Genomic DNA, 10345 nt, shown 5'->3' on the forward strand with positions numbered 1-10345 from the left:
CTATCTAGTCTTATATGTTGAATGAATTTTTTTATATTATAATCTTTTATTAATAAATTTTATTATTATTCTAAAAAATATTAAATGAAAAAGTCATTCATAATAAATAATAGAGAGTTACTATTGCCACACCAACTGTGTGCAATTCGTACATAGGAATTGATGTGGCATTAGTAAAAGTTGGTGCGGCTCTAAATACTATCAATTTCCAAAAACTTAGGAGAAAATAACTCATCCATCCTTTAGTTTGTAGGCTCCTATCCTATAATCACTCCCTCTTGTCAAAGACAATGGATAAAAGCCTTGATCTAGTGGGCCCACATGTGGTGATTTTTCCAACTATGCTGGACACGACATTTGGTACATTTCACACGTGTCTCATCAACACAGTTTCATAAAATATCACCCAGATCTGTATGTAACTGTTAGTCGTCTCATCAGCTGAGTCATTCAACCACCGCCTATCACACAGACACAAAGAAGAGAGAGAGAGAGAGAGATGAAAGCAGAGGTGTTAACTTTGATTCTGGTGAATCTTGCAGGAATCATGGAGAGAGCAGACGAATCCATACTTCCAGGTGTCTACAAGGAGATTGGAGCTGCTCTACACACAGATCCAACAGGGCTTGGATCCCTAACTCTCTTCCGTTCGATCGTGCAGTCTTCCTGTTATCCATTGGCGGTGTACCTATCTGTCCGATACGATCGTACGAATGTTATAGCCCTAGGTGCCTTCCTATGGGCCGCTGCAACATTTCTTGTTGGCATCTCCTCTACTTTCTTCCAAGTGAGTCTCTTTCCTCCTTTTTTTTTTTTTCTTAATTCAATCAATTTGGACCCTAATTACTCAAGATTCAATCCAATTTCATCAATTACTAGTTCCAACTTCCAATTCAATTGTTGCAAATCAATTTGTGAGATACCTAGGTATTGTTAGGAAGTTTGATTTCGATTTGAATAGTAAAAAAATAAAAAAAAACATTAATTTTTAAGAGATCGATCATCTAGAAGTGGTAATGGAGGCCTGGATTGATACGAGCACTCCTTCTCTTGCCTATTTTGACTTAACAAACAAGAAATTAAAACAACTTGTTTGCAACGTAAACTGGCACAAACACAAAATTTTGTGTTTGCAGAATTTTGTGTTTACTGAAACTTACATAATTTTGTGATTAGAGTGCTTGGTTGTGTCTAATGGAGAATTTTACGTTTGCTTGATTATCACGTAAATGTAAAAAAAAAAAAAATGAAAAAAAAATTATTTTTCTTTTTAAAACCTTGTTTAAAGTTAAATAAAAAAGGATAAATAACTACATATTACTTTAAAACAAATCAAAAAATTATAGACAAAGCATTTTCATATAGGTCATACAATGCTATTCTTTTTAAATCAGGATTATAATAGAAATCCAAAATTTCTTTAATCACCTACAATTTACCTTAAACATCTACTACATGATACCATCTTCCACGTGCTAATTTTCCATTGCCCCAAACATGTCAATATTAGTACTAATAGTGTCTAATGTAACTCGCCCCAAACTCATTGTAATACCCTACATCTAATGAAAAACATTTTTTTTAATTTATAAAAAATAAATATAAATTAACAAGGTAGGATTCTATCCCTCGTTTTTCTTATATTTAAAAAAACGTCAATATTTAATTTTTTTTTTTTTTTTTGCAATTTTAAAATATAAATAAAAACTAGCTCAAAGTATGATTCTATCTCAAGATTTTTTGTTTCAATAATAATTATATTAATGTTGGATAATGTTTAAGAAAGTTGGGAAAAGCTAGAGAGAGAGGTTTAAGAAGTTAAAGAGAGAGAGAGAGAGAGAGAGAGAGAGAGAGAGAGAGAGAAAAAACTTAACATAACGTAAATTTTGGTGGAGGTATTTTCTTCACAACACTTTACGGAGATTTCATTGTAATTTTAATTAAGTTTTGTATTGCTTTACGGTGGGGCCAACCAAAATTTTAGCATCCAAGCACCCACATCCTGCAAACAAACGTAAACGTTTCTGTTTGCGTTTGTCTACGGTGCAAACAAGCAAGGCCTAAATATAAACATTTCACATCCACAAAGAGGGTAACTACCCAATTTGTTGCCCACTCCAAAAACAGTTTGCTACCTAAGTCAAATACCTATCTAACTACCTACAATCCTATCTAATTAAGTAGCTACCTACAACCCACTTAATCCCATTACAAAGTAATGATCCTGTACATCTCAAGCTAACTTGCTTAAGTTACTCCTAGGTACTTGGCACACGACACATGTATCAATCCAGCCCCTTTGGATGAACCTTGTCCTCAAGGTTAAAACTTGGATCTTCACCCTTTGATTGCGACGATCTGGTTATGTCCATCTCTCTCCACCATTCACCCACCTTCAATACAAAATAAAGTCTTTGTTTTACAATGATGGCCACGATAAAACCTTTCAACGTAATTGTAACATAATCCTCACTCTCTCCTTTCTTTTGCTTCCATTGGAGTCAATCTTTTGATTGTTGGGGTTGATGCTTTGGAGGTGTTTAAATTAACTGAGAATGTGCCCTTGTTCATTTCCATACCAACTTGCCTAGGGTTAGCATTCAATTTTTCTTCTTGTAAGTGAGCTATTCTAATGGCACCAGTGAGTGTGGTTGGATGAAACAATTGGACATCGATCTTGATCTCGTCTTTTAATCCACACACAAAACAACTGATGAGAAATGATTCACTAAGACTTTCAACCTGATTTGCGATCTCAAACTGAGATTGATAATCTCGCATAGTAGCAGTTTGCTCTAATTTTGCAAGAGAGCACTTGCGTAATCTTCAAACTCAGTTGCTCCAAATCGAGCATTGAGAGCACTTACAAACGATGGCCAAGTAGAAATGCCTTGAGATTTCTCCAACCAATAGAACCATTGAAGAGTCTCCCCTTCTAAGTGGAATAAAGCTATGCTGATTTTTTTGCTCTGGGGGTGTTTGATGTTAGGAAAAGAATTGTTCGGCTCGATAGACCCATCTAGATGGGTCTCCACTTTCAAACTGAGGGAAATCAAGTCGAATAGTTCAGCCTTGTATGGAGCCAAACGATCCAACTTGAGATGATTCATCCACGACATCAACTCGACCTTTGTTATGCCTACCAGATCGTTCGCCTCACTCAGAAAAATGATCATATTTGATATTAAGGGCAACAACTTGTTGTATGATCTCATTGAGCATTTCTTTATGTTCTGCAGAAGTTGCCTTGAGGGTCTCAATCTCAGCCTCATGTAGAGAAATTCTAGGATCGGATATGGTGTCAATCGGCTCTAATACCAAATTGACACAAGCACCCTTTCTCTTGCCTATTTTGACTTAATAAACAAGAAATTAAAATAATTGGTTCACTTCGAGGGGAACCGTATCCTCCTAATTTCAAGAGAAATTTTAGATAAGTTAATAATTTTATAATTTCATTAATAGAAATTTTAGAAGGATTGTAAGTTTTAATTTGTGAAAAAGTCGGAGATAAGTTGTAGGTTGGGTTTTTTCAAATTCAATTTATAATTACGGTTATATAGTTGCTTTCTACATTTAGGAAATGGTGGGAATGTGTTGTATGCATGGGAGAATGCTTAGTTGAGTTCTACATAGATCCCTAGGCTATAAGAATGACGTATAGAAGTTGAATTTCACAAACTGCATGTATTAGTTTCTTTTTAATTTGTACCTCCAACTCCAAGAGGTGGTTTGTCCTGTAAAATGGATGCATGTTAAGATTGGGTTGTATTTCTCAAGTTTTAGAGAAGTTTGAAGTCCTTTCTTTAAAACTTGGAAATTTTCCATCAATACCAATGGAGTATTGGATTAGATAATTTTGAACCAGACTAGGAAAGAACACTAACCTATCAAAATGAGAAGGGCAAATTTTTGTGCACATTAATGTACCTATCAAATGGGAGAGTGGATTCATTGATTCATTTCATAACAAAGTAGTCAAACTCATATATGATTCATGGTGAAAGAGTTAAATTCACTAAGTTGGAGGATATCGTGGTGAAGGCACAGAATCTTTGTTTTTTGAATCTAGCTCCTGTTGTGCGATAATTTAGTCTAGTTGAAAAACTAGTTTGATTTAAACAAAAAATCGAGAAGTAAAACAGAGAGAGATTCTATTGACACATCAACTTTTGCTAATGCCAACCCAATTCATATGTAAAGCACCATAGAATTAGCACACACTTGGGTTGGCATTAGCAAAAAATTGGTGTGGCAATAGAAGCTCTCTAAAAAGAGAAATTCATTTTATTCTATTTCATTCACGTGAATTCATTGATCCTTTGAATTTAACAATGGTGACAATGCAATACTTTTCTTGGCATTACTACCCTTATTCTTGTTCAAGTTATCTCATGTTTATTGTTTCAGGTAGCAGTTTCACGTGCTTTGAATGGGATTGGGCTTGCCATAGTTACACCTGCCATTCAATCCCTTGTTGCCGACTCAACTGATGACAACAACCGTGGTGTAGCTTTTGGATGGCTACAGCTAACAAGCAACCTTGGAACAATCCTTGGTGGCCTTTGCTCAGTTTTAATAGCTTCCACATCATTTATGGGAATTCCCGGTTGGAGAATTTCCTTCCATCTAGTTGCTATATTAAGTGTCATTATAGGAGTTTTAGTTCACCTCTTTGCCAATGATCCAAGCTTTGTAGACCGTGGTAATAAAAGCGGGGGTCAAAGTCCTCATAAATCCATCTTGACAGAAGTGAAGGACCTAATTAAGGAAGCGAAGTCGGTGATGAAAATTCCAACCTTCCAGATTATCGTAGCCCAAGGTGTCACTGGATCGTTTCCTTGGTCAGCTTTGTCGTTTGCAGCAATGTGGTTAGAACTTATTGGCTTCTCCCATAAAGAAACAGCATTCATTATGGGTTTGTTTGTAGTTGGGATTTCTCTTGGGGGCCTGTTTGGCGGGAAAATGGGAGATATTCTTTCCAAACGTTTCCCAAACTCTGGCAGGATAGTTTTGTCGCAGATAAGCTCGGGGTCAGCTATCCCGCTTGCAGCGGTGCTACTGCTAGTCTTACCTGATGATCCCTCCACAGGATTCATGCATGGACTTGTTTTATTCATTATGGGGTTGAGCATATCATGGAACGCTGCAGCTACGAACAAGTAAGGCTCCTCTCAATCTCAAACCATCTTTTTCTCCGCCATTGTTGTAGCATTCCGTCTTAGCTTTCATTGTTGCTCAATTTTGCAAGAAATCATAGAATGAGACAAGAGAGCTGCTATTGGCATTCCAACTTTTACTTATTACACCCCAATTAAAAATAAAGATAATATTTGAATGGTTGAGAATAAGTAAAAGATGAGGTGTCAATTGAAGCTTTCTCGCCTTTTTTTGTGTGTTTGCTAGATTTCCATTTTTTTGGGCTTAGGATTTTATATGAGCCTAATCATGATTGTAAACAACTACTGAAATTGTTTGAACGAGTGTAATAATGTTTTGTAATGTTGAGATTAGCCAAACTTTGATGCTTGAAGGGTGTCTTTTAATCTTTAATTGGGATGAGATAAATAATTTTTAAGAAATTGGGGTGTAATAAGTAAAAGTTGGGGTGCTAATAGCAGCTCTGTTAAACAATTTATGCTCTTCTTTACTATTTGATTATTGATTTATATGATGTATGCAGTCCAATATTCGCAGAGATAGTCCCTGAGAAATCACGAACAAGCATCTATGCTCTGGATCGATCTTTTGAATCCATTCTCTCATCGTTTGCTCCCCCTGTAGTTGGGATTCTGTCTCAACGTGTATATGGTTATAAACCAATTCCTAAAGGATCCATCGACGAGATTGAAACAGATAGAGAGAATGCTGCATCACTGGCCAAAGCACTTTACACAGCAATAGCAATTCCCATGGTTCTCTGTTGCTTGATATATTTTTTCCTCTATTGCACCTATCCAAGAGACAAGGAGCGAGCACGGATGGATGCATTAATTGAATCAGAGATGATGCATATAGAGTCTGACAATCCCCCTTTAGGAGGAGAGTATTCTCAAGTTCGGTTCTCAGGATCAGATGAGATGCGTGAGAAGGAAAGTGTAATTGAGATTGAATATGGAGAGGATGGTCTAGAGATTGATGACAGTGATGAGAAGACATTGCTTTCCCACCAATTGACATTCTCAAATTTGGGGGAATAATAATTCCATCCAACTCAAGCATGAAGAGACTTTTGTCCTTAAGAAGACGTTGTGTAACTTTTGAGTTCAAATGTCTCAAAGGATTTTCGTCATCTCACACATAAATACAGATGCTTTTTCTTTTTTGGAGTTATACAAATCAATTTGTCGTTAGATAGGATGGACAGGTAATTTTGTACTTCAAACCATTGGTGTCTGCTTGTTTTAATATGTTTCGGATTGGTTCAGCTTCTTGTACTTCTCTGGTTGATTTTGTAACATAAATTGCTGCCCATTGAACTGGGTCACAGTAATATTAGATGTTCAAGAACCATTTTTCTATCTTGTTCTGTTACTCATTGAAATTTCGCCTGTATAGTGTTCCTTTTTACTCTAATTGTGCTGTACTTGCATATCTGTAAAGAATTGAAATTTTTTTATTTTTTTTCCCCTCAAAATCATTTAGAACTATCACTTAAAATTTAATTAAAGATTGAAAGTAAACTAAATTATTAAGATCCCAGGACAAGCCGGAGATGGTTTGAGATACTGGATTCCAAACCTCACCTCGTATTATTGCAATTTTATCTGCGTTGACTGCATTACTGCAACATCACCTCTAACCGTTTCGTGGAATGAGATAATCCCAAATTAACAAATAATCATGTTTCATCCCTTTGGTTCCTCTCATGCTAAAGCTGTTTTATGAAGGGCTTTAAACCATGAATTCCTGACATACTTGATTTGCCAAGGCCTGCAATTGGTTGCAATACCACCCTTTTTCTTCTTCAACCCCCCCCCCCCCCCCCCCCCCCCCCCCCCCCCCCAACAAAAAAAAAACCAGAGAGATTATATTCCTTCTTCTTCATCATCAAAATTCTTCTTCTTCGTCGACTTATGTCAATTGAACTCCATACATATAACTGCAACACTGAGAGAAGGTGTCTGCTACTACGATGGATGGCAATATCTAGAGAATAAGAACAAACAAAGATGAAGTGGATTGAAGGAGATCACAATACGAAGAAGGTGTCTGCTACTATGATGGGTGGCAACATCCAGAGAATAAGAACAAACAAGGATGAAGTGGATTGAAGGAGATCACAATACGAAGAAGGTGTCTGCTACTACGATGGGTGACAACATCCAGAGAATAAGAACAAACAAGGATGAAGTGGATTGAAGGAGATCACAATGCAACTAGTGTGGTAAAAAAAAAGGGCAATTTTTAGGTTAGGGTGCAAACGACAACTAGTGATATGCAAGTAGTCAGTCACTTTCTGAATTTTAGAAATCCTTTTCTTTTTCAAAGTTGATTAGTTAGTAGGTGAAGGTGGGGTTTTCATCGCATGTCTGATGTGGTCCCTTCAATGCTATAAATCCTTGATGTGCCAAAAAGATAGTTCTATAGAAAAAAGAAGTAACTAATATTGCATAGATGGCAATGTAGTCATCATATTCAGAGCTTTTTCACACACAAAAATCTTGTTCCCCCATTTCTTTATTAGAATTCATATTGAGATATGGCAAAAGTTTTAACACCAACTGTGGTTTGGGGGCCGATGAGTCTGGCCTCAAAATAACAATTGTGGTTTAGATATTTGGCGATATGGGTTTCCCGTTTCAGAGGTCAAGTTAGTGGACTCCTCCCAGTCTCCCACCTCAATGGATTCCTATTGTTTGTCCCACAACCATGATTTAATATTCTAGCACATAGCACTCAATGGATTGGCCCTACATTGACAAATATATTCTTTTGTACAAAGATCCAATATTTTAGTATAGAACACACTAAAAGAATTCTTAGTAAACCATGGGTGGGAAAGGGGGACTCACAGTCACATGTGACGACCATTCGATCCTGTTTATATGCTCAAATGACTCAATAATCTAATTTGAAGACCACTTCTTGAGTGGACCATAAACAAAATGATGTTAATATAATGATCACTGTCCCCTCATGTCTAGGTACACGATGGAGGATGAAGATTATCTGATTAGTATTTTTTCAAGCAATGTATTTGAGACTTTAAACCATGGTCTTAGCTACAATGATAAAACTTGGACCAGTTGATACAGACCCGAATTGGATCAACCAATTGAAATCGGACTCAGGAAAATCCTGAATTGGATCCCAAATGGTTAGCGTAAACTTATCCATGTAGTTATGCACTCTTCGAATTGGAATTCATTATTTGAAAGATCCTAACTTTTGTGCTTTGATGGGTCGCCTAAGATCCTTTTGATGACCTTTGTTGTGTTGAAGGGATATCTATATGATCCAATTGATTGCGTAAGGCCCATGGTAGTGACAGAACCAGGGAAAGTATATAGGTGAGTACCAATCAGATCCAAACAACCAAAACCCGAGTAGGCTCAATGGAAAATTCAGACCGATAAGCGGTTAATGCCCGTAGGTTGTAAGTTTGATCTAATATGAGCATTAATTCCTCAGGAGTCACCCGCAAAGACACACCCACACTTACTTGGTACACGTGATATGCGGGCATTGCACATGCCCCAGGACTAATCCTTAGGCAATACCATGGTCTATGGACTGGGCAAAGCCCAAATATGGGCCCGATCTGTTGTCTACCGGGATATCCGGTTATAATAATAAAAAAATCCAAACTATGGGTGAAAAATTTTAATTCCTGAGGCCCATGTACACATAATTTAATTATAAATCATATAAAAATTTATATAATAAGGAACTTAAGATTGCCACTTCATGACTACAGTAAATAGAAGTCCAAGGACCAATTATGCAAACTCATGGGTTTGTGGCTTGGGATACCTTCTAGGTAGGACCTATGTTACTGGGTTTGTTAATATAGTACCAGACCGTGAACTGGTACAAATTGAACGGTTTGATTTGTCAAAAACAATGATTCTAACGAGCCCCATATTTCGATGAATTTTAGAGATGCCCAATATTAGAGATAACCCCTTTATGTAAGAAATCCCAAGATTTAGTCAATATTAAAGTCCTTCTTTTGTTTTTAAACTTATGATATGCCCTCTTGATCACTTTGAGTCTTCTTCTATGAGATTAACATAAATGACATAAATATCAACAACGAACTATCTTTATAAATTAGGTTTGTTTAAGAGCGACGAACCACGCGTGAACCCAAATTCAACCAACGAACCAAGTAACCTAAGGTGGGACGCGCAATTGGTTTGTGATCCAAAGATATCTTCTAGTGGGTCCCATTGATCTTCAACTTATGATCTTTTGGTTCAAGAGATCTTACTGGTTATATCCACCCAGAGAGCAACGATGGATGCTTAGAGACCTAGATATGTTCTCTATAAAGTAAATAAAAAGTTAAGGATTAGTATGAGATTAGAGTTAACAAGCACTACCAGCTTCTATTTCCAACTATGCAACCTTTTGATTCTTAAAATCCCAAAATAAAAAATAAAAAATCCAAAATCCACTCTCATTGAATCTTGTATAATCGTAGAATAATGCATCACACCCCATCACAATCTCCAAGGAATCAAATGCGTGCTTAAGAAATACAAAATTATACTAAGGTTTCATATCCATGTAAATTATAAATTTAACATGGGTTACGCCCACTAACTAAAGGAAATTACCTTAACTACCCTTAAGGATTTAAATGACCATTCAGAGTAATGTATGATTGTAGAAAAATAGTTTACTTGGGAAAATGAAATTCACAATTAGATTTTTTGTAGGGAAACTATTTTCCACAAAAGAAGATTTTCTAGTATCAGGGGCATCTAATCTGTGTAATTTGTGAGTATATTAAAGGACCAAGATTCGGTGACTCATGAAGAATGACTCTGGAAAAAAAAAATGATCGCAACCGTTTAAACACAAAATCTAATGGTTGAGATTTATCTTGTGATAAATATCTTTGAGATATATGTTATTGGGATACATATAGATATCACCATTGAATTTTGCATTTAAACCTGTCAGGATCACGTGTAGCCGATCTATCTAAATTTAGAAAGAGGGGCTCAATTGTCCTCTTTGAATCATTATCATAAGAGTTTTATGAGAATTGAGAACTGGAAACCTATACATAGGGTTGGTTCATGGAACAATAATTGTGACAAAATCTATGACAATGATTTTTTGTAAGCCACTTTTGATGGGATTATATTTTCAGAATGGGCTGATTTTTGGT

At 36.3% G+C, this 10345-nt stretch overlaps 1 protein-coding gene across 1 annotated transcript; it reads left to right on the top strand.

Moving 5' to 3' along the window:
- Nucleotides 1–411: 411 nt before the first annotated feature.
- UNE2 (Major facilitator superfamily protein) lies at nucleotides 412–6536 on the top strand. The gene is made up of 3 exons (XM_086435007.1): nucleotides 412–787; nucleotides 4411–5162; nucleotides 5684–6536. The coding sequence occupies exons 1-3, from the start codon at nucleotides 500–502 to the stop codon at nucleotides 6198–6200; spliced, it is 1557 nt and encodes a 518-aa protein (XP_086291133.1). The 5' UTR covers nucleotides 412–499; the 3' UTR covers nucleotides 6201–6536.
- Nucleotides 6537–10345: the final 3809 nt, after the last annotated feature.

Source organism: Akebia trifoliata, chromosome 3 (genome assembly GCF_017979445.1).
Source record: "Akebia trifoliata isolate Shusen 1 chromosome 3, ASM1797944v1, whole genome shotgun sequence".
Lineage (NCBI taxonomy): Eukaryota > Viridiplantae > Streptophyta > Magnoliopsida > Ranunculales > Lardizabalaceae > Akebia > Akebia trifoliata.

What these genes read in the sequence shown, in the direction of transcription:
- UNE2 (XM_086435007.1), top strand. Translation starts at nt 500, where the DNA reads ATGAAAGCAGAGGTGTTAACTTTGATTCTGGTGAATCTTGCAGGAATC. An exon ending in TCTCCTCTACTTTCTTCCAA is followed by an intron (nt 788 to 4,410) that starts GTGAGTCTCTTT and finishes TTATTGTTTCAG; the next exon opens with GTAGCAGTTTCACGTGCTTT. An exon ending in AACGCTGCAGCTACGAACAA is followed by an intron (nt 5,163 to 5,683) that starts GTAAGGCTCCTC and finishes TGATGTATGCAG; the next exon opens with TCCAATATTCGCAGAGATAG.